Below are 24227 nucleotides of genomic sequence, written 5' to 3' on the forward strand. Positions count from 1 at the left end.
TCTGGAGTCACGTCTGACTTTTGTAAACTGAAAACTGTAACAGCTACATTGAGGAACAGCTTCTTCCTGAGCCATCACGCTATTAAACATAACAAATAAGCTCTGAACTATGAAACACTATATTATTTGTACTATTTGTTGATCACACACACACACACCACACTCACACAGGCTCACACACACACACACACACACACACAGACTCACACACACACTCATTCATACACAGACTCATTCACACTCACACAGACTCATTCCCACACACTCATTTACATACACATACACAGACTCATTCACTGACACATTCTCACACACACACACACATGGTCACACACATATTCACATTCTCACACACACACATATTCACACACACACACACACACACACACACACACACATTCACACAGTCAAACACACACATATTCACACAGTCACACATATTCACACAGTCACACACATATACACACACACTCATATATACACACAGACTAATTCACACATGCACACACATTCATTCACACACACATATACACCCACACTCATTCACACACACACCGACTCATTCGCACTCAGACAGACACACACACACACACACAGACTCATTCATACACACACACTCATTTACACACACACATACACACTCATTCGCACACACATTCTCATACACACACACACTCATTCACACACACATTCATTTACATAGACTCATTCACACACACACACACACACACATATTCACACACACATTCACACACGCACATATTCACACAGTCACACACACACATATTCACACACGTGCACACATATATACATTCACACACACACACATATTCACACAGACACACTTACACACACATATATTCACACACACACACACCCTACCCCTCGCACAGACTCACACACACACAAACACACTCACACAGACTCATTCACAGACTCACACTCACACTCATATATACACACACACATATATACACAGACTCATTCACACATTCATTCACACACACATATACATACACAGACTCATTCACACACACATTCGCACACACACATACTCAATCGCACACAGACTCATTCACACCCACACACACATTCACACGCACACACATACCATATAACCATATAACAATTACAGCACGGAAACAGGCCATCTCGGCCCTACAAGTCCGTGCCGAACAACTTTTTTCCCTTAGTCCCACCTGCCTGCACTCATACCATAACCCTCCATTCCCTTCTCATCTATATGCCTATCCCATTTATTTTTAAATGATACCAATGAACCTGCCTCCACCACTTCCACTGGAAGCTCATTCCACACCGCTACCACTCTCTGAGTAAAGAAGTTCCCCCTCATGTTACCCCTAAACTTCTGTCCCTTAATTCTGAAGTCATGTCCTCTTGTTTGAATACACACACACACAGACTCATTAATACACACACACTCATTTACACACACATTCTCACATATGCACTCACACACACACACTCATTCACACACACAGTCGGTCTCACACTCACATATTCACACACATTCAGTCAAACACACACATATTCACACACACATATTCATGCACACACACGCATTCACACACACACATATTCAGTCACACACACACATATTCTCACACATACTCACACACACATATATTCACACACATATATTCACGAAACACTATATTATTTGTACTATTTGTTGATCACACACACCCTCCACCTCACACAGACTCACACACTCACACACACAGACTCATTCACACACACAGACTAATTCACACACACAGACTCATATACACACACACTCATATACACACACACTCATATATACACACACTCATATATACACACACACACTCATTGCAGCAAAACTTGAACAGTAAATCAAAAGCGCTGTCCGAAAAGACTGCCGCGATAGCCAGAAAAGGCAAGCAGGACTGATTTTCTACAGACCCTATTGGCAGTCGGTAAGGACTGAAGTCTAAATGAACTGAGCCGAAGACTGCAGCCCCAGAGACTGTTTAACCCTTTAATGTCTGAGAAACTTGTCTGGCTAACGTGTTGATTAAGAAAGTTTGAAATATTGGTGGTGTTTGTTAACCAAGATGACAGGGTGATGATAGTGTTTGTTGTCTATGTAAAGTGCATCCTGCTTCAGTGTGGGGTTAAGGGCTAATGTGAGCTAATGTATAATGCTTATATGCTATGTGTGGTGTTGGTTTAAATAATTGCACTTTAAAAAATATGATAAAAGGAGTATAGGAGCATATGATGAGTATAGGAGCAGAGAGGTTCTACTGCAGTTGTACAGGGTCTTGGTGAGACCACACCTGGAGTATTGCGTACAGTTTTGGTCTCCAAATCTGAGGAAGGACATTATTGCCATAGAGGGAGTGCAGAGACGGTTCACCAGACTGATTCCTGGGATGTCAGGACTGTCTTATGAAGAAAGACTGGATAGACTTGGTTTATACTCTCTAGAATTTAGAAGATTGAGAGGGGATCTTATAGAAACTTACAAAATTCTTAAGGGGTTGGACAGGCTAGATGCAGGAAGATTGTTCCCGATGTTAGGGAAGTCCAGGACAAGGGGTCACAGCTTAAGGATAAGGGGGAAATCCTTTAAAACCGAGATGAGAAGACTTTTTTTTCACACAGAGAGTGGTGAATCTCTGGAACTCTCTGCCACAGAGGGTAGTTGAGGCCAGTTCATTGGCTATATTTAAGAGGGAGTTAGATGTGGCCCTTGTGGCTAAGGGGATCAGAGGGTATGGAGAGAAGGCAGGTACGGGATACTGAGTTGGATGATCAGCCATGATCATATTGAATGGCGGTGCAGGCTCGAAGGGCCGAATGGCCTACTCCTGCACCTAATTTCTATGTTTCTATGTTTCTAAAATGTGTTAAAAAAACAGTAAAGATTCATTTGATAATAAGCTAAAAGAAATGGTAACAGTAGTGGGCATTATCTGTATTTTTCATTTAATGAAATCTGAAAATTATTTAAAAAAACAAAATGGCTGCTATGAGTTGGAATGTTAGATACATGTCATTTTCTGTTATTTATATTTGGTTACAGTAATGTGTATATTTTCTGCCTTTGTGTCTAAAGGTTTGTCACCTGATAAAGACAAAAACTGCTAAAGACTAAAACTGCTAAAGACTAATCTGCCAAAATAAAAGGAGGAGAAAATAAAAGGTGGAAAAGAAGTGTTTGGTCTGAGTGAATCCAGTGCATCATTTTGGGGTAGATAAATCAAATCCCTTTCAAGCGGGGAATCTGCAGAAACATTACAAGACTTGACACACACACACACAGACTCATTCACACACACATATACACACAGAGACTCATTCACACATAGACTCATACACACACACTCATACACACACACATTCTCACACACTCATTCACACTCACACACAGATTCATTCACACACAGACTAATTTACACACACACAGACTCATTCACTCACAGATTCATTACCATATAACCATATAACAATTACAGCACGGAAACAGGCCATCTCGACCCTTCTAGTCCGTGCCGAACACAGATTCATTCTCACACACAGACTCATTCACACTCACACACAGATTCATCCACACACACACTCATTCACACTCACACATATTCATTCACAGACTCATTCACACACACACTTACACACATTTACACACACACATACAGACTCATTCGCACACACATTCTCACAGACATTCTCACACACGCAGACTCATTCACACACACACACACACATGGTCACACACACACATACATATTCACACACACATTCAGTCACACACACATATATACATTCACACACACATATATATATACACACACGTACACACATATTCACACACAGCCACACACACACACATATATTCACACACATACACACATATTCACACATTCATCACACACACACCCTATACCTCACAAACTCACACACACACACAAATACACTCACACAGACCCATTCACACACACACACAGATTCATCCGCACACACATTCTGATACTCATTCACACACACATATTCACACACATTCACATGCACACTCATTCACACACACTAATTCATGCACACAGACATGCACACACACACTCATTTATACACACACACACTCATTTATACACACACATACACAGACTCATTCGCACACACACATTCGGTCTCACACACACACACACACACATATTCACATACATATTCATTCACACACACCCATATTCACACACATATTCATTTCAACACAGACATTCACACACACACACACACACACACATAGACATTCACACACACACACACACACATACATTCACACACACACACACACACACATATACACACACACACACATATTCACGTGCTGTAATTGTTATATGGTTATATTCACAGACACTCACACACACACACACATATATTCACACACATATTCATTCACACCCGTATTCACACATTCACACACATATTCATACACACACACACACACACATATTCACTCACACATAGATATTCACACAAAGATATACATTCACACACACATATATACACACACACACATATTCAGACACTCACACACACATATATATTCACACACCTATTCACAGACATATATACACACACACACACACACATGTACACACACACACACATTCACACACACATTCACACACACACACACACACACACACACACACAATACTAAAATGCCAAGTAACTTCAGAACGTGTTTTGTTAAATTTGTATTTCATTAGAAGTACAATAATGTGGTACCTTGTAGATACCTAATAGATATTGACATGTTACATTTTATTTACAACTTATTTTTTTTTAGCAGTAAATGGAAAAGAAAGAGAATAGTAGAAAAATAGAGAAGTGTGTGATATCGAACAGTGAGGTGAAGGAAAGAAGAAGAGAGAAAATAGAGAGAGAAAAAGACAACAGAAAACAGGGGACTGAAGGAGAAATTGCTATTTATTATCTTGACCACCCTTCATCCGATCCTGAAACAGTTAATTTCTACAGTTATGATGCACCATATGCTTGTTAGAAGTCGATAAATGGAGACCAAATCATTAAGAATTGGTCTGCTTTGTCTGTTAGGAGTCGCAGCATGAACATATTGAATATACAGTGTGTAAAACGAATCTTTAATTCCTGCTCTGGAGGCTGCTTCTGTAACAAAATGCTTATTTTAAATAACATCTAACAAACACACATACAACTAAAATACCAAGTAACTTCAAACCGTGTTGAATATACAGTGTGTAAAACAAATCTTTAAAGCCTGCTGTTGTCGCTGTAGAAACTCTTTACACCAAATCAATTTTCTTTTCAGTAAACATTTATTTTAAACAGCCAACAGAAACACATTTACAAACTCTTTACAACCAAACATTTCCTGAAGAAAACACAGACACACACACACTCACAGCCAATACTAAAATGCCAAGTAACTTCAGAACATGGTAACCAGACAGTGTATAAAACGAACGATTCAAACGTTTAAAGCCTGCTGTAGACGCTGCTGTTGCTGAAACAAAATGCTGCTTTTAAATAACGTCCAACAAACACACACTTACCAGAGACAAAGTAGCAAGCTCTGTGGAATTATTGAGCAGCGCCTGCACTCCGTGTCTTCTGCAGGCAGCGCCATCTTGCCTCCAACCAGAAATGACACCATCGATGCCATCTTACCGCTATGCGTAAATGACGTCACCGACGCAATCTTACCGACAACCGGAAATGACGTCATCGATGCCATCTTGCAACCCATCCAAAATCACAAAATGAGCGCAAATTTTAAACTTAAACACAGTTCTAATCAAATAAAAACGTTTAGTCATGCTTTATCCATCTGAAAACGGTTGCAACCATTTTAATACCCAAGAGAAACAAATTTGCAAACTCTTTACAACAAATGCATTTTATTTTCTATAAACATTCATGTTAAAGACAATATAGACAAATTTGCAAACTCTTTACAACAAATCCATTTCATTTTCTATAAACATTCATGTTAAATTGTACAAGGCATTGGTGAGACCAATTCTGGAGTATGGTGTACAATTTTGGTCGCCCAATTATAGGAAGGATGTCAACAAAATAGAGAGAGTACAGAGGAGATTTACTAGAATGTTGCCTGGGTTTCAGCAACTAAGTTACAGAGATAGGTTGAATAAGTTAGGTCTTTATTCTCTGGAGCGCAGAAGGTTAAGGGGGGACTTGATAGAGGTCTTTAAAATGATGAGAGGGATAGAGAGAGTTGATGTGGACAAGCTTTTCCCTTTGAGAATAGGGAAGATTCAAACAAGAGGACACGACTTCAGAATTAAGGGACACAAGTTTAGGGGTAACATGAGGGGGAACTTCTTTACTCAGAGAGTGGTAGTGGTGTGGAATGAGCTTCAGTGGAAGTGGTGGAGGCAGGTTCGTTGGTATCATTTAAAAATAAATTGGATAGGCATATGGATGAGAAGGGAATGGGGGTTATGGTATGAGTGCAGGCAGGTGGGACTAAGGGAAAAAATAGTTGTTCGGCACGGACTTGTAGGGCCGAGATGGCCTGTTTCCATGCTGTAATTGTTATATGTTATATGGTTAAAGACAACATAGACAAATTTACAAACTCTTTACAACAAATGCATTTCATTTTCTATAAACATTCATTTCAAAGACAATAGAGACAAATTTGCAAACTCTTTACAACAAATACTAAAATGCCGAGTAACTTCAGACCATGGTGAACAACATACATATCAATTGGCTGAAAAAGCACATGGAGGGGACTCACCGTGGAGTAGAGCCGCAGCTCAGAGAGCCGTGACCCTTTCCCTTCGTGGGTCCGGTAGAGAGTGAGTGAAGCAGGACACTTCCGGGTTTTATAGTTTCTCCCTCTACCCTGCCGCCAGCGGGGGCAGCAGAGAGAATGGGGAATTTTGTAAAAACATTAATATCTCTGTCATTTTTCATCGACGGGAAAAATCCTCAGCACACATGCGGCGGAGGACGGCTCTGAGCGAGGTGGCCAAAAATGACGGCCGTAGGTGGCGGCGTTCTCTCGGAAATCGCAGCACAGTCGGCCAAAAGCGGTCAAGAACATAGATTTAGTAATATAGATGTGTGTTTGTTTTAATATACACTGGTGTTGTTTGTGTGTAACCTGGATTTTACTGAGCCGTGTGCTGCTACAAGCAAGTATTTAATTTCTGTTTCGGGACATATGGCAATAAATCACTCTTGACTCTAAAATGCAGTTTAAAGAAGCAGGCCCTTCGACCCGAGTCTGCGCCGACCAGCGATCCCTGCACATTAACACTATCCTACACACACTGGGGACAATTTACATTTACACCAAGGCCACTTAAACTACAAACCTGTACGTCAAGAGTCAAGAGTGTTTTATTGTCGTATGTCCCAGATAGAACAATGACATTCTTACTTGCTGCAGCACAATTGAATATAATATATGTTAAAAAACCGAGGTTCTCGGAGAAAACCCACGCAGGTCACGGGGAGAACGTACAAACTCCGTAGAGACAGCACCTGTAGTCAGGATCGAACCCGGGTCTCTGGCGCTATGAGGCAGCAACTCTACAGCTGCCCCACCTTGCACCGACTGTTGCATTACAAATGCCTTTAAATCATTAAATGATGTTAATGTTGTGGGGAGCTCGAAGCACTCACTCATTGGCTGTCAATGCAAAGTTTACACCAATTTCCTGCCTCCTTGGGTTTGAACCCATTCTTCCAAAGATCCGTTCCACAGTAAACGAGTCTGTTGCGTGGAGAGCAAATGCTGCAAACACGCTATGAATTATCTGAGCCGGCGGACTTTAGGACCAGCAGCGACTGCTGCTGAACCCGCGGGAAGAGAGATTGTTTCTGTAAATGAGACATTACACACGTGTAACTTTAAGATAGTCTTTAATATACATTCAGACTTAACAACATATCAGTAGTCACTGACTCCAGCCTGTTACTGAACTGCGTAGCGGGAGATGTGGGTGTTAGTATAAATGATACAGTAAGGCGGGATTAGTGATGCTGAGATATATATGATTGGTTGCATTCATAAACCAATCTAGTTTCAATCTTTATATTTTCACAAAAGTAATTTCTGTTCCGTTGCCGGACGCGGTTAACGCGTTAAAATGAACGGATCGACAGACTGCTCTGATTTCAGTTGCTGTTTATTTCACTCTTCCCACATTTACATTCCCCCTGGTTTTATTTCCGCGCTCACTCGGTTTCACATCGCGGAATTTGGGGATTAAATGGGAGCCGTTCAGCGCCAACCTGTTGTCCACCGGGTTTCAGCCTCACAGCCCGAGCCCCGCTCCTGACGCCAGTCCCGGGACCCGACCGTTTTTCAAACCAAGAGTGCAACTGGAGCAGATTCTCAGCCACTGGTTTTCATCCCAAGGCCAGAAGAAAGGATAAAGTTTCTCCGTGAATTTATTCCCAGTGAAGGTGTGCAGATGGGACTTGGTGTCCGCGTCGTAAAATGAAACTGTCCCGGACTGGTAACTGAGATAAACTCCCACCCTCCCGGGGATGGGACGGGCGGGGAGAGGGGATGGAGGGGAGATGAGTGCTTTAAACTCGTCATCCCACCGCCCGATGCTCCAGACTCCAGTCTCCGGGGTCAGTGTGACCCGTCTCTTCCTCTCCACAGACTCTGCGGCGACTCCCAGACCCCAGTCCCGACTCCCTGCCACCTCCACCTCCCAGTAATGTCTCCCCGATGTGAATCCCTCCGTTCCCAGCACACACGGCCAGTCTGTAAACCTCTTCCCGGTGTCAGGGAGACTCCTCTGGGTCCGGGTCCATCTCACCCTCTTCCGATCCTCAGACACCTCGAGCCACGGATGCGCTGTTTCCACATCCAGGGTGATGAAGACTGGGGAGAAAAGCAGAGAATCAGAGAGTCCCCGGGGGTTGGTCGGGGGGAGACTCGGGCAGCGCGACCCCGGGACCGGGGTAGAAGAGAGGCCGCTCGGCCTCACGCAGTGTTTCCAAGAGTTTTTATCCAGGGATGGGGAGGGGAATTTCGTGAGCGGGGAGGCTCGAGGGTTGACAAATTGTAAGCATAAAGATGGAGTTGAAGAGGAAGGGAGTACAGGAAAAGTTACAAAATACCCCCAAATTAATGGGAAGGAAAGTTCGAGAAGGGATAAGAGAGTAAAGTCAGGGCCAATTGTGTGTGGTGTGAGAGGGGAGGTGAATGCCAAAGTCAAAGTGTTATATATGAATGTGCAAAGTATATGAAATAAAGTGGACGAGCTTGAGGCTCAGTTTGAAATTTGCATGTATGATGTTGTGGGAATTACAGAGACATGGCTGCAAGAGGACCTGGAAATGAATATTCAAGGGTCTACCTTCTATCGAAAAGAGAGACAGGTGGGCAGAGGGGGTGGGGTAGCTCTGTTGGTGAGGTATGAAATTCAGTCCCTTGCAAGGGGTGACATTGAAACAGGAGATGTGGAGTCAGAGTGGATAGAACTAAGCAATCGTAAGGGTAAAAATAACCTAATGGGAACTATCTTGTTTTGATGACATTAAGTCCTGGTTGGCCCTAAACTTTCTTGGATTTAATGAAAAGAAGACAGAGGTGATTTTATTTGATCCCAATGGCTGCCGTGAACCTCCATTTGTTGATTTAGGTCCATTGTCAAGGTACGTGAAGCCAACAGTTGTGAACCTGGGTTTTAGGATGGACAGTGACTTTAAATTAGATCGCCAAATATGCGCGGTGGTTAAGTCCAGCTTCTTTCACCTAAGGAAGCTGGCGAAGGTGAAGCCCATTCTCGAGCGGCAGCATTTTGAGACAGTAATCCATGCCTTTATTACATCTAGGCTGGATTACTGTAACGCGCTCTATTTTGGTGTTGCTCGTTCTTCACTGGCTCGTCTCCAGTTGGTTCAGAATGCTGCTGCTCGCCTTTTAACAGGGACTCGAAAGAGGGAGCACATATCGCCAATTCTGGCCTCCCTACACTGGCTCCCGGTGCACTTTCGGGTTCATTTTAAGTTACTGTTATTTGTTTTTAAATCTCTGAATGGGCTCGCCCCGCCTTACCTCTCTGAGCTGCTCCACCCATACACTCCTGCCCGGTCCCTCAGGTCAGCTGGTCAGCTGCTCCTGGAGGTACCGAGGTCTAGTCGGAGGCTCAGAGGGGATAGAGCCTTCTCTGTTGCTGCTCCGGCACTCTGGAACACCCTGCCGCTGCACATCAGACAGGCCCCCTCACTGTCCATCTTCAAATCCAGTGTTAAAACGCATTTGTACTCCCTGGCTTTTGACCATGCCTGAGGCTTTGCTTCTGTTTGTGGTGTTTTTTGATGTTTCTTTATTTTACATGTCTTTTCCTACTATTTCTTTTGATTGTTATTTTTGGTGTGTATTAACTTTTTTGTCAATGATTAGTGATGTACAGCACTTTGTTGCAGCTATGTTTGTTTTTAAAGTGCTCTATAAATAAAATTATTATTATTATTATTATCTACAGGCCCCCAAACAGTAGCCTGGATACAGGGTGCAAGTTCAATCAAGATTTTAAATTGGCATGTCGTACAGGTAATGCTTCAATTGTTATGGGAGATTTCAACATGCAGGTAGACTGGGAAAATTAGGTTGGTATTGGACCCCAAGAAAGGGAGCTTGTGGAGTGCCTCCGTGATGGATTCTTAGAGCAGCTTGTACTGGAGCCGACAAGGAGAAGGCAATTCTGGATTTAGTGTTGTGTAATGAACCGGATTTGATAAGGGAACAAGGTTAAGGAGCCATTAGCTGATAGTGACCATAATATGGTAAGTTTTAATCTACAATTTGAGAGGGAGAAGTGTAAATCAGAGGTGTCCGTGTTACTGGTGAATAAAGGGGACTATGGAGCCATGAGGGAGGAGCTGGCCAAAGTTGACTGGAAAGATACCCTAGCAGGGATGACAGTGGAACAACAATGACAGGTATTTCTGGGAATAATACAGAAGGTGCAGGATCAGTTTGTTCCAAAGAGGAAGAAAGATTCGAAGGGGAGTGAGGAGTGACCGTGGCTGACAAGGGAGGTCAGAGACAGTATAAAAATAAATGAGAACTACAACATAGCAAAGATGAGCGGGAAGCAAGAGGATTGGGTAATGTTTCAAGAGCAACAGAAGATACAGGGAGAAAAGGAGAGGTACGAGGGTTGGTCAGCCAAGAATATAAGGAGGATAGTAAAAGCTTCTATAGGTATGTGAAGAGGAAACAAGTCGTTAAGACCAAAGTTGGACTTGACGACTGAAAAAGGTGAATTTATTATGGGGAACAAGGAAATAGCAGATGAGTTGAACAGGTACTTTGGATCCATCTTCACACACACCTTCCTGATGTACTAGTGGCTTGAGGATCTGAGGTAACAGAGGAACTGAACGGAATCCACATTAGCGGATTTCCTAATTTAACATCACCTAATTTGAGGAAGGACATTCTTGCTATTGAGGGAGTGCAGTGTAGGTTTGCAAGGTTAATTCCCGGGATGGCGAGACTGTCATATGCTGAGAGAATGGAGCAGCTGGGCTTGTTTAGAAGGATGAGAGGTTTCTCATTGAAACATATAAAATTGTTAAGGCATTGGACACGCTAGAGGCAGGAAACATGTTCCCAATGTTGGGGGAGTCCAGAATCAGGGGCCACAGTTCAATAAGGAGTAAGCCATTTAGAATGGAGAAGAGGAAACACCTTTTCTGAGAGAGTGGTGAGTCTGAGGAATTCTCTACCTCAGAGGGCGGTGGAGGCAGGTTCCCTGGATGCTTTCAAGAGAGCCAGATAGGACTCTTAAAAATAGCAGAGTCTGGGGATATGGGGAGAAGGCAGGAACGGGGTACTGATTGGGGATGATCAGCCATGATCACATTGAATGCCGGTGCTGGCTCGGGCCGAATGGCCTCCTCTTGCCCCTATTGTCTATTGGCTCTCGGCTCCTAGAGCCCTGAATGACTGAGTCTCCACAGCCATTGGTGTAGGGAATTCCAAAGGTTCCCCAGTCTCTGCGTGCAGTAATGTCTTATTGTCTCTGTCCTACATGGTGCAGCCGACATTCTGAGAGGGTGCCCGTTCTCCATATCCCTCAGACAGGGGAAACATCCTCCCCGCATCCAGCACACTGAGCCCTTGTTTCACTGAGATCTCCTCCAATACACCCGAACTCTCGAGTACACAGGCCTAGTCTACTCACTCTCACCCCACACAGCAAACTCATTGTCCCAGGAACAAGTATTGTTAATCTTTGCTGCATTTCCTCTGTGTCAAGACTGTCAATTTATCGGTACACATGAGCATTGGAACACAAGAAAACAGGAGCAGGATTAGGAACCGCTCCTCAGGCTTTCCCCTCCATTCAATGTGATCATGGCTGATCTAAACTGGCACCAATTCCTCTTCTGTGTGAGTTCCCCATAATCTTAATTTTTAGATCTATCAAATAGTTATTTGTAGCCAAGTTACAGATATCCAATAAATCAGGTTTTCACCACCATCTTGGGCACAACATTCCAGATATTCACTGCCCTCTGAGAGATGCAACTTCTACACACAGCATGAGAGGCCGCTCTGGAAGGTTGGATCTCATGGAATCCGAGGTGAACTAGCCGATGGAATACAACATTTACCTGAAGGTCGAAACATAGAAACATAGAAAATAGGTGCAGGAGTAGGCCATTTGGCCCTTCGAGCCTGCACCGCCATTCAATATGATCATGACTGATCATCCAACTCAGTATCCTGTTCCTGCCTTCTCTCCATACCCCCTGATCCCTTTAGCCACAAGGGCCACATCTAACTCCCTCTTAAATATAGCCAATGAACTGGCCTCAACTACCTTCTGTGGCAGAGAATTCCAGAGATTCACCACTCTGTGTGAAAAATGTTTTCCTCATCTCGGTCCTAAAAGATTTCCCCCTTATTCTTAAACTGTGACCCCTTGTTTTGGACTTCCCCAACATCGGGAACAATCTTCCTGCATTTAGCCTGTCCAACCCCTTAAGAATTTTGTAAGTTTCTATAAGATCTCCCCTCAATCTTCTAAATTCTAGCAAGTACAAACCGAGTATATCCAGTCTTTCTTCATATGAAAGTCCTGACATCCCAGTAATCAGTCTGGTGAACCTTCTCTGTACTCCCTCTATGGCAAGAATGTCTTTCCTCAGATTAGGAGACCAAAACTGTATGCAATACTCCAGGTATGGTCTCACCAAGACCCTGTACAACTTCAGTAGAACCTCCCTGCTCCTATACTCTAATCCTTTTGCTATGAATGCTAACATACCATTCGCCCTCTTCACTGCCTGCTGCACCTGCATGCCTACTTTTAATGACTGGTGTACCATGACACCCAGGTCTCGCTGCATCTCCCCTTTCCTAATCGGCCACCATTCAGATAATAATCTACTTTCCTGTTTTTGCCGCCAAAGTGGATAACCTCACATTTATCCACATTATACTGCATCTGCCATGCATTTGCCCACTCACCCAGCCTATCCAAGTCACCTTGCAGCCTCCTAGCATCCTCACACAGCTAACACTGCCCCCCAGCTTCGTGTCATCCGCAAACTTGGAGATGTTGCATTCAATTCCCTCATCCAAATCATTAATATATATTGTAAATAGCTGGGGTCCCAGCACTGAGCCTTGCGGTACCTCACTAGTCACTGCCTGCAATTGTGAAAAGGACCCGTTTACTCCTACTCTTTGCTTCCTGTCTGCCAGCCAGTTCTCTATCCACATCAATACTGAACCCCCAATACCGTGTGCTTTAAGTTTGTATACTAATCTCTTATGTGGGACCTTGTCGAAAGCCTTCTGAAAGTCCAGATATAACACATCCACTGGTTCTCCCTTATCCACTCTACTAGTTACATCCTCGAAAAATTCTATAAGATTTGTCAGACATGATTTACCCTTCATAAATCCATGCTGACTTTGTCCAATGATTTCACCACCTTCCAAATGTGCTGCTATCCCATCTTTAATAACTGATTCTAGCAGTTTCCCCACTACCGACGTTAGACTAACTGGTCTGTAATTCCCTGTTTTCTCTCTCCCTCCCTTTTTAAAAGTCGAAGAGAGGATGTTGGTAGAGGGTCGTTTTTCAGACTGGAGACCGAGTCCACTGTTGTTTCTTATTTATATACACGATTGGGTGTGTATGTAGGTTGCACGGTTAGTCAGTTTGCAGATGGAACTAAAATTGGTGACATTGTGGAGAGTGAAGAAAGTTATCTGAGAGTAAATGTGATCCCTGTGAACTGGGACAATGGGCTCAGGAACGGCAGGTGGGATTTATACATGTGAAGGTGAGGTGATGCACTTTGCTGAGACAAACCAGGGCAGGACATACACCGTAAACGGGGAACTTTATAGAATTGAGAGATCTCGTGCTGCAGGTACACAGTGCCATGGAAGATGCAACAGTGACAGGAAGGGTGGTGAAGAATGTGTATGTCACTCATGCTTTCATATGTCAGGATATTAAATACAGCATTTGACACAATAAGGTTGTTAGCAAGTTAGAGAGGGTGCAAAAGGATTTACAATAATTTAATCAGGTCTGAAGCCGAGGGCTGGGTTATAAGGAGACGTTGGACGGGCAGGGGTATTTTTCTTTAGAGCCCATCGGAATGCTTTTATAGATGTGTGTCAGATCTATATAAGGTGCCCAGATAAGGTGAATAGGCACAGTATTTTACCCAAAGGCTGGAGAGTCTGAACCTCTGACTCAATGATGCTTCCCAGCTGATGAATTTAGTGGGAGATCAAATCTCCAATTTCCCTTCAGTCCAAAATACAATTAATCTTTGCATCTATGTATTACTTAAATATGTATTGGAATGAACTGCAGATGTTGGTTTAAACCAAAAATAGACTCAAAGAGCTGGAGTAACTCAGTGGGACAGGCAGCATCTCTGCATGACGTTTTGGTTCTAGACCCTTCTTCAGACTGGTTAGGGATAAGGGAATCAAGAAATATAGGCGATGGTGTAAAGAGATAAAGAACAATGAATGGAAGATAAGCAAAAAATAACGATAAGATGAAACAGGCCATTGTTAGCTGTTTGTTATAACGATAAATTAGTGTGACTTGGGTGGGGGAGGGATAGAGAGAGAGAATGCCGGTGCTACCTGAAGTTAGAGAAATCAACATTTCATACCACTGGGCTGTAAGTTGCCCAAGGGAAATATGAGATGCTGTTCTTCCAATTTGTGTTTAACCTCACTCTGACATTGGAGGAGACCTAGGACAGAAAGGTCTGTGTGAGAATGGGAAGGGGAATTAAAGTCTTTAGCAACCGAGAGATCAGGTAGGTTCAGGCAGACTGAGCAAAGGTGTTCAGCAAAACAATCGTCCAGTCTGTGTTTGGTCTCACCGATGTATAAGAGTCCACACCTTGAATAACGGACACAGTAGATGAGGTTGGAGGAGGTGCAAGTGAACCTCTGCCTAACGTGAAAGGACTATTGGGGTTCCAGGACAGATTCAAGAGAGGAGGTATAGGGACCGGTGTTGAATCTTCTGCAGTTGTTGGGGAACGTACTGGGGAGGGGGTGGTTTAGGTGGGAAGGGATGAGTTAACCAAGGAGTTGATGAGAGAATGGTCTCTGCAGAAGGTAGAAAGGGGAGGAGATGGGAAAATGTGACTAATGGAGGGATCCCGTTGGAGGTGGCGGAAATTTTGGAGGATTAGGTGTGTGTGGCGGCTGATGGGGTGAAAGGTAAGGACAAGGGGGGACTCTGTCTAAGTTGCGACTAAGGGGAGGGGGAGCAAGGGCAGAGCTGCGGGGTATCGAGGAGACACGAGTGTGGGCCTCATCTATGATGGGAGAGGGGAACCCCCATTCCCTAAAGAATGAGGACATCTCGGATTTCCTGGTTTGGAATACCTCATCTTGGGCGCAGATGCGGCGTGGACGGAGGAATTGGGATCAGGGGATAGAGTCTTTGCATGAAGCAGGATAGGGAAAAGTGTAGTCGAGATAGTTATGGGAGTCAGTGGGTTTGTAATAGGTGTCAGTCATAGTCTATTTACTGTAATGGAAACTGTGAGATGAAGAAAGGGGAGGGAGGTGTCGGTGATGGTCCAAGTAAATTTGATTGCAGGATGGAAATCAGTGATGAAGTTGATGGTCCATGAGTTCTGCATGGGTGCAGGAGGTAGCACTGATGCAGTCATCAATGTAATGGAGGTAGAGTTCAGGGATAGGGCTTTGGACTTGAAGGAAGTGGGAGGATTCGAAGGAGAAGTTATTAAGAGTGAGAACCAGCTCCGCTAGTAATGTTAGTAGAGGGAAATTGGATGGTTCTGCGGTCGAGGAAGAAACAGTGGACTTTAAGGCCTTTCTGGTGGGGAATGGAGGTGTAGAGTGACTGAACGTCCATGGTAAAGATGAGGGGGTGGGGGCCCTGAAAGCAGAAGTCATTAAAGGAACGAAGGCATGTGAGATATCTTGGACATAGGTCGGGACGGATTGGACCGGGGGATAGGATGGAGTCAAGATACGTGGAAATCATTTCAGTGGAACAGGGCAGTTGTGTTTATGGATGTTGTGGGGAAGTTCAAACCGGGCTGTGCGAGGCTGGGAAATTATAAGGTGTTACATGTCAGGCGTACGGCTTAAAGATGTCAGAAATAAGAATAATGGAAAAGGTATCAGCTTTACCTCGCTTGAAGTCCTCAGATATTTCTTTGGATGTTGTCTTAAACGAAACAAAGCTATGAAATTTTTCAATCGGCAAGGCTTCATCTATCACCGACAGTGGTTTGGCTTCATCATGAACCCTGGAAATATTTAACAGCTGGTTATAAACTGAGTACAGGTGCACAACCTTTTATCCGAAAGCCTTGGGACCAGACACTTTTCGTAATTCAGAATTTGTCGGTCTTCGGAATGGAAATTTTTTAGCGTAGATTTTAATGGCTGGCTCAGTGGTAGAGTGCTCGGCTCATATCCGCAAGGTCGCGAGTTTGCGCCTTGATCCCGGCAGTTACTCGGTCGCGCGTTTGAGTCTTCAATGTCGTTTTTTCTTGCAGAATAAATGTTTGTATGAAATGCAGTGTAGGTGAGGTGTACTGACTGTGTGGGCAGAACTTTGGAAGTGATTGCCCACCAGTCTAAAAAGCCGCTGTGTCTCCCTGTCCCTGGGATAGCAGGGGGCGATCAAACAGCACAATACCCCCCTCCCCCTCCAACACCAGAGGAATCCGCTCCCCGATGGGCCGCTACGGCGACAAGTGGCAGTTTGCCCACAGCCCGAGCTGCGCCACCCCAAGAACACCTTGCACACCATCAGCTTCTGCCCCTACGTGATCCTCTGGAGTTGGAGCGGGGCTGGGCTGGAGTTGCTGCTGGCTGTGGGTCTCTGGGATCTCCGTGCTTGCAGTGGGCCTGGGGGTCGCTGTCCCGTTGGTCCCGACGTCTCCGGCCACCCCCCTGGACTGGAGCTGAGACTGGGAACTGTACCGCCCTTGCCCCCTCCCTCTGCAACTGCAAGCAACCCCACTCTCCTGCAAGGGCGGTACAGTTCCCGGAGGATAGCAGGTGGCCGGAGACGTCAGGACCAACAGGAACCCGCTCCCCGATGGGCCCCTACGACGCCCCGAGCTGCGCCCCGTCATCCGCAACCCAGGTTCCTCTGTAGTTGGAGCGGGGCTGGGCTGGGCTGCTGCTGGCTGTGGGTCTCTGGGTTCTCCGTGCTTGCGGCGGGCCTGGTGGTCGACGTCCAATTGGTCCTGACGTCTCCGGTGATTGCACTGGCCTGCGGGCTGCCTTCGCCGACGTGAAGACAGTACAAAGCCCCCGCGCCGGTGCAATGAGCGGGGAGCTGGAGAGGCGAGGGATGGGGTCACACACATGGCCGGGGAGCAGAGGGGTGTAGGTGGGGTGAAACTGAAGGGAGCAACAATCTGCTGCTGCCTGCACACTGAGTGAAAAAGTTCCCACGCAAGACTCACGATACACTGTGTATCGTGTCTACGGTGGGAACTTTTTAACAGCGGGCAGGTAGCAGCATATTGTCAATTATTAACCCTCCCGCGCAATATACCCTCACCTCTTTTATGGATGGGGATTTAGTTCCCCTTTCTTCGAGGACCGACCAGAGGTTCCGCTGTCACCTCTGCGGGTCGCCCTCGGTGAACGTCCTGTCTCCCTGTCCCTGGGATAGTAGGGGGCGATCAAACAGCACAATACCCCCCTCCCCCTCCAACTCCAGAGGAATCCGCTCCTCGATGGGCCGCTATGGCGACAAGTGGCAGTTCGCCAACAGCCCGACGTACCTCTTGCATACCATCAGCTTCTGCCCATACGGGGAGCGTGTTCCTCTGGAGTTGGAACGGGGCTGGGCTGGAGTTGCTGATCTGGGATCTCCGTGCTTGCAGTGGGCCTGGGGGTCGGTGTCCTGATGAGGGGGCGCAGCTCGGGGAGCGCCTTCTGGTGGTCCTGACGTCTCCGGCCAGTTTGCAGTTTTCCTCTGGAGTTGGAACGGGGCTGGGCTGCTGCTGGCTGTGGGTCTCTGGGATCTCCGTGCTTGCAGTGGGCCTGGAGGTCGGTGTTCCGTTGGTCCTGACGTCTCCGGTGACTGGCACTGTGCTGCTAGCATCGCGACGTGAAGACGGTGCAAATCCCACGCGCCGGTGCAATGAGCGGGGAGCTGGAGAGGGGAGGGAAGGGGTCACACACATGGCCGGGAAGCAGAGGGGTGTAGGTGGGGTGAAACTGAAGGGAGCGACAATCTGCTGCTGCCTGCACGCTGAGTTAAAACGTTCCCACGCAAGACTCACGATACACTGTGTATCGTGAGTATACCGTGGGAACTTTTTAACTCAGCTGGCAGGTAGCAGCATATTGTCAATTATTAACCCTCCCGCGCAATATACCCTCACCTTCTCTTTTATGAATGGGGATTTAGTTCCCCTTTCTTCGAGGACTGACCGGAGGTTCTGCTGTCACCTCTGCGGGCCGCCCTCGGTGAACGTTTTCAAGGACCTTTCTTCAAGGACCGAAAAAATGTCGCTATTCGGAGGTTTTCGTTATTTAGATCGTCGGATAAAAGGTTGTGCACCTGTATTAGAAATGTTTTGAGTTGTTCCACAAAAACTTACAATGTTTTCATCAAGACAATGTCCTACCTTCGCTTACGACCCCCTTCCTCCTGAAAGAAATAAAACACAAATCTCAATTGATTGAGATGGACCGTCCTCATCCCGACAGCAGGAATTTCATCAAATTTCTGTAACCCTCTGATAATCCCCATTTCCCAACTCTTATCTTCACTATCATGCAGGCAGAAAGCGGATATTGCTGTCGAGATGTAGAACGATGGGGGAAAGCACAAGGAATGTTCATGAGAATGACGCCATAACTGAGAGGATGGAACTTACTGAAAAGACCAGGCAGGTCGTGGGATTTCATCTGGAGAAGATGTCAGGAATGATGAGATAGAATTTAATATTATAGGTGGATTTAAATGGGTGGGGATGAAATAATATCTCAAATCGAAGGGAAGACCAATAATCAAAGCTGAAATGTAAAGTGGACTTCAATAAATACCAAAACGAATACAGTCATGAGAAGGTATGCTAGCCTTTATAAATCAGAGCATTGAGTATAGAAGCTGGGATGTAATGTTAAAATTGTACAAGGCATTGGTGAGACCAAATCTGGAGTATGGTGTACAATTTTGGTCGCCCAATTATAGGAAGGATGTCAACAAAGTAGAGAGAGTACAGAGGAGATTTACTAGAATGTTGCCTGGGTTTCAACAACTAAGTTACAGAGATAGGTTAAAGAAGTTAGGTCTTTATTCCCTGGAGCGCAGAAGGTCAAGGGGGGACCTGATAGAGGTCTTTAAAATGATGAGAGGGATAGACAGAGTTGATGTGGACAAGCTTTTCCCTTTGAGAATAGGGAAGATTCCAACAAGAGGACATGACTTCAGAATTAAGGGACAGAAGTTTAGGGGGAATATGAGGGGGAACTTCTTTACTCAGAGAGTGGTAGCGGTGTGGGATGAGCTTCCAGTGGAAGTGGTGGAGGCAGGTTCATTGGTAACATTTAAAAATAAATTGGATAGGCATATGGATGAGAAAGGAATGGAGGGTTATGGTATGAGTGCAGACAGGTGGGACTAAGGGGAAAAAAAGTTGTTCGGCACGGACTTGTAGGGCCGAGATGGCCTGTTTCCGTGCTGTAATTGTTATATGGTTATATGGTTATATGTTAACATGGACCTCACTTGCAATGGAGGGATAGCAGAGATAAATTTAACAGCAGAGATACATTTAAGTGCAAGTGGGATAAACACATTAGGGTTCCTGGAATTTGGGTATTGTCACCAGATGTGGAGAGTAGATGGGAGGGATGATGAGTGGAGCAGAAATCTTGACTGGATAGGATGGGCTGAATAACCTGTCTATGATGTTCCCCATGTTGGGCGAGTCCAGAACCAGGGGCCACAGTCTTAGAATAAATGGCAGGTCATTTAAAACTGAGGTGAGAAAAAACGTTTTCTCCCAGAGAATTGTGAATTTATGGAATTCCCTGTCACAGAGGGCAGTGGAGGCCAAATCACTGGATGGATTTAAAAGAGAGTTATATAGAGCTCTAGGAGCTAGTGGAGTCAAGGGATATGGGGAGAAAGCAGGCACGGGTTATTGATAGGGGACGAGCCATGATCACAATGAATTGCGGTGCTGGCTCGAAGAGCCGAATGGCCTCCTCCGGCACCTATTTTCTATGTTTCTATGTAGATTAGGATGTCATTCTATGGTGAAACAAGATGGACAAAACAAACAGAGCAAATTCCCCCAAGGTGACCAACCACTGCTGATGGGAACTGGATATACTGTAGATGATCAATCTGATGTACGCACCACGTTCTAGATTTCAATGTTAATCCCCACAATGTGGTCATGGCTGATCTAGCCCAGGACTAAACTCCTCCTCTTTGCCCCAATTAGAATCCGCAAATTTTCAAAAATGTATCCTCCTCTGAGAGGTTTACATGTTAGACTATTTAAACCAGAGTCTCTTGGTTGGAGAATCACAGATATTCACTGCCCTCTGCCCATGCTGTGGTCCTTAGATTCAGATATAGGATCACCTGTCATTGTTCTAATCGTTACACAACACAAACACCTCCCTACATTCTGGCCAGGCAGTCTTGCGATCCCATAGATTACACGGGAGGCCAATTAGTTTGGGAACAACAACAGCTGAAACAGATTAAACATTTACCTATTTCTGAATTACTGATAAATGCAGCATCTATTTCTGAAATGTCACCCACAATTTTGTGACTGTGCACTTTCACTTCACCAAACTGTTGTGTAACCCCTCACCTTCAGAAACACCACACTGTCTTTTTGATCCATCTGTTGTTGCAACTTTAAGAGTTCCTCCTGAATGGAATTTAAATTCTTTTGAATCTCTCCAAGATTTTTCTCCATTGTATTTAGAATCTTCGTCTCTTCCTCTCGGATGTCTGCCAGTACGCGCTGCTCTTTCTCAGTGAGAATCTGGTGCTGTTCTGCAAAATGAGATATGGTCTGGGACTGAAGGTTGTGTGACTGTTTCTGTGAAAGGAAAGGTGAAGATCAACATATAATGTCACTGATTGTGTTTCCTCACGACTTTGACTGTGACATTTGCCTGGTACATTTTTTATTTGCTTTGGTATTTCAATAGCTTCTCTAAATGCTTCTGAAATGTTGTGAGGGTAATCTTATAACCCATCAATCCAGTAATTTACAATATATATTTTGATAAGGGAATTAAATGTAACACCTCCAAGTTTGCGGATGACACAAAGCTGGGCGGCAGTGTGAGCTGTGAGGAGGATGCTATAAGGCTGCAGGCTGACTTGCATAGGTTGTGTGAGTGGGCAGATGCAGTACAATGTGGATAAATGTGAGGTTATCCACTTTGGAGGCAAGAACAAGAAGGCAGCTTATTATCTGAATGGTGTAAGAAGGAACTGTAGATGCTGGTTTAAACCGAAGAGAGACATAAAATGATGGAGTAACTCAGCTGGAATAGGAATAGGAATACTTTATTGTCACATGTGACTAGGCACAGTGAGATTCTTTGCTTGCATACACAATGTATACAAATAGCAGCCACCTGCGGCGCTGACAAAGTTGCAAAGCACGCGCTCCCCATTTTGCCCCCCCCCCCCCCAACAGTTCCCCCCCACGCTGGATCTCCATTGTTCTTTGCCCCTCCCCCCGGGAGAGAAGGAATGGGTGATGTTTCGGGTCGAGACCCTTTTTCACATTCAATTGGTGTTAGATTAGGAAAAGGGAAGGTGCAATGAGACCTGGATGTCCTTGTACATCAGTCACAGAAAGTAAGGATACAGTGAAGTATTGTGTGCAGTATCGTTCTCTTAATTTGGGAAGGATATTCTTGCTATTGAGGGAGTGCAGCGTAGGTTCATCTGGTTAATTACCAGGATGATGGGACTGACATGTGATGAAAGAATTGGTCGACTGGGATTCATTGGAATTCAGAAGGATGAGATGATATCTTTGAAAAACATACAAAATTCTTCAGGGATTAGACAAGCTAGATACAGGAAAAATGTTGCCGATGTTGGGGGAATCCCGAACCAGGGGTCACAATTTAAGAAAAAGGGCTAGGCGATTTAGGACTAAGATGAGGAAAAACTTTTTCAACCAGTTGTGAACCAGTGGAATTATGTGCCACAGAAGGCAGTGGCGGTCCATTCACTGGATGTTTTCAAGAGAGACTGAGATTTAGCTCTTAGGGCTAAAAGAATCAAGGGATATGGGGAAAAAGCAGGAGTACTGATTTTGGATGATCAGCCATGATTATATTGAATGGTGGTGCTGGCTCGAAGGGCCGAATAGCCTAGGCCTGCACTTATTTTCTTTGCTTCCAGGACCATTGAACCAGCGTTTATTGGGGTTGTAGAAGGAAACCGACGCGGTCACAGGGAGAAGACGTGAACCACACGGGCAGCACCCGAGGTCAGGATCGAACCCGCTCACCAGAACTAGGTTACAGCAACACTACTTGTGTCACTGCGCTGCCCTATTATTACACGTATCACAGCGATCAAATCTACACAAGATCAGGAATTCAAAACTGGAAAGCCTCACCAGAACTCCAAAAATCTTCTGTTTCTGTTGCTGCTCCATTTGCTGGATCTCTGATTTCTTTTTTGTGAGAGATTCGAGGGAATATTTCACCTGATCCTGGGATTGGAATTGAAAATCAGAGAATTAAATTGTTGAACAATAAGAAGGAATTAAAATAATGTGATTAAAATCAGTTTGTATTTACCTTGTATATTTGAACAGCTACTTTAACCGGCATGAAGCTGTGATCTCTGTGTTCCCGCGCATCACGACAAATCACACAGATCAGCTTCTTGTCCGTTTCACAAAACAGCTTCAGTTCTTCCCGATGTTCCTCGCACTGAAGTTTATTTTCCTTCTCTGTCCGATTCAGGCTCAGTGTTCGAGCTTTCTCAGACAGTCTCGCCAAGGCCCAACTAACCCTGAGGCTGCGGCCTGTAAACTTCTCTCTACATTCCGGGCAGGAGTTTCTCCCCTCCGTGTCCCAACTCTGTGTGATACAGGAGCGGCAGAAGTTGTGCCCACACTCCAGTGACACCGGATCGGTGAAGAAATCCAGGCAGATGGGACATGTTGCCTCCTCAGTTAAACTCTCGACCTGGTCTTCCGCAGCCATTTTTAACTCGGCCACTTCCTGGTTCAAAACGAATTCCCTTCGGCGCAACTGCAGACCCCCAGCAGCAAAGATGCTATAGCAGAGCGCTATAGGATCTTTGCCCTGCAGTACCGCGAGTGTCTACTGCACACGCTGCAGTCTCGGGGAACGAATGTTATTTGGCTGCAAGTGTTCAGCAAAGATCCTATAGCGGAGCTTGCTATAGGATCTTTGGTGTTCAGTGTGAAGGTGTCCAGGCCACTTCCAACTAATCTCACACGAGGGAGGGATCAGTTAGATATGAAACAGCCCTGAATAGGGCTGGCGACAGTCGAAGGCAGTACAGATAGCTGGAAAGAGAGCAGGAAAGATTGACGAGGATGTTGCCAGGTCACGAGCGAAATAGACACATCGATGGCGGTGGGTGTATGAAACAAACTACTAGAGGAGGTAGATGAGGTCGGAACTATAACAGCATTATAGGGAGGTT

At 45.0% G+C, this 24227-nt stretch overlaps 1 protein-coding gene across 1 annotated transcript; it reads right to left on the reverse strand.

Annotated features, from left to right (window-relative positions):
- Positions 1-7915: 7915 nt before the first annotated feature.
- On the reverse strand, positions 7916-24188 carry LOC129693721 (zinc-binding protein A33-like). Its single transcript, XM_055630498.1, has 6 exons — positions 23348-24188; positions 23164-23259; positions 21382-21615; positions 19171-19193; positions 16703-16821; positions 7916-8908 (listed from the first exon to the last, which is right to left on the reverse strand). The coding sequence occupies exons 1-6, from the start codon at positions 23756-23758 to the stop codon at positions 8328-8330; spliced, it is 1464 nt and encodes a 487-aa protein (XP_055486473.1). The 5' UTR covers positions 23759-24188; the 3' UTR covers positions 7916-8327.
- Positions 24189-24227: the final 39 nt, after the last annotated feature.

The sequence above is a fragment of the Leucoraja erinacea genome, unplaced genomic scaffold (genome assembly GCF_028641065.1).
Source record: "Leucoraja erinacea ecotype New England unplaced genomic scaffold, Leri_hhj_1 Leri_400S, whole genome shotgun sequence".
Taxonomy (NCBI): Eukaryota; Metazoa; Chordata; class Chondrichthyes; order Rajiformes; family Rajidae; genus Leucoraja; species Leucoraja erinaceus.

What these genes read in the sequence shown, in the direction of transcription:
- LOC129693721 (XM_055630498.1), bottom strand. Translation starts at nt 23,758, where the DNA reads ATGGCTGCGGAAGACCAGGTCGAGAGTTTAACTGAGGAGGCAACATGT. An exon ending in AGAAGATTTTTGGAGTTCTG is followed by an intron (nt 21,616 to 23,163) that starts GTGAGGCTTTCC and finishes TTCCTTTCACAG; the next exon opens with AAACAGTCACACAACCTTCA. An exon ending in ACAGTGTGGTGTTTCTGAAG is followed by an intron (nt 19,194 to 21,381) that starts GTGAGGGGTTAC and finishes TATTTCTTTCAG; the next exon opens with GAGGAAGGGGGTCGTAAGCG.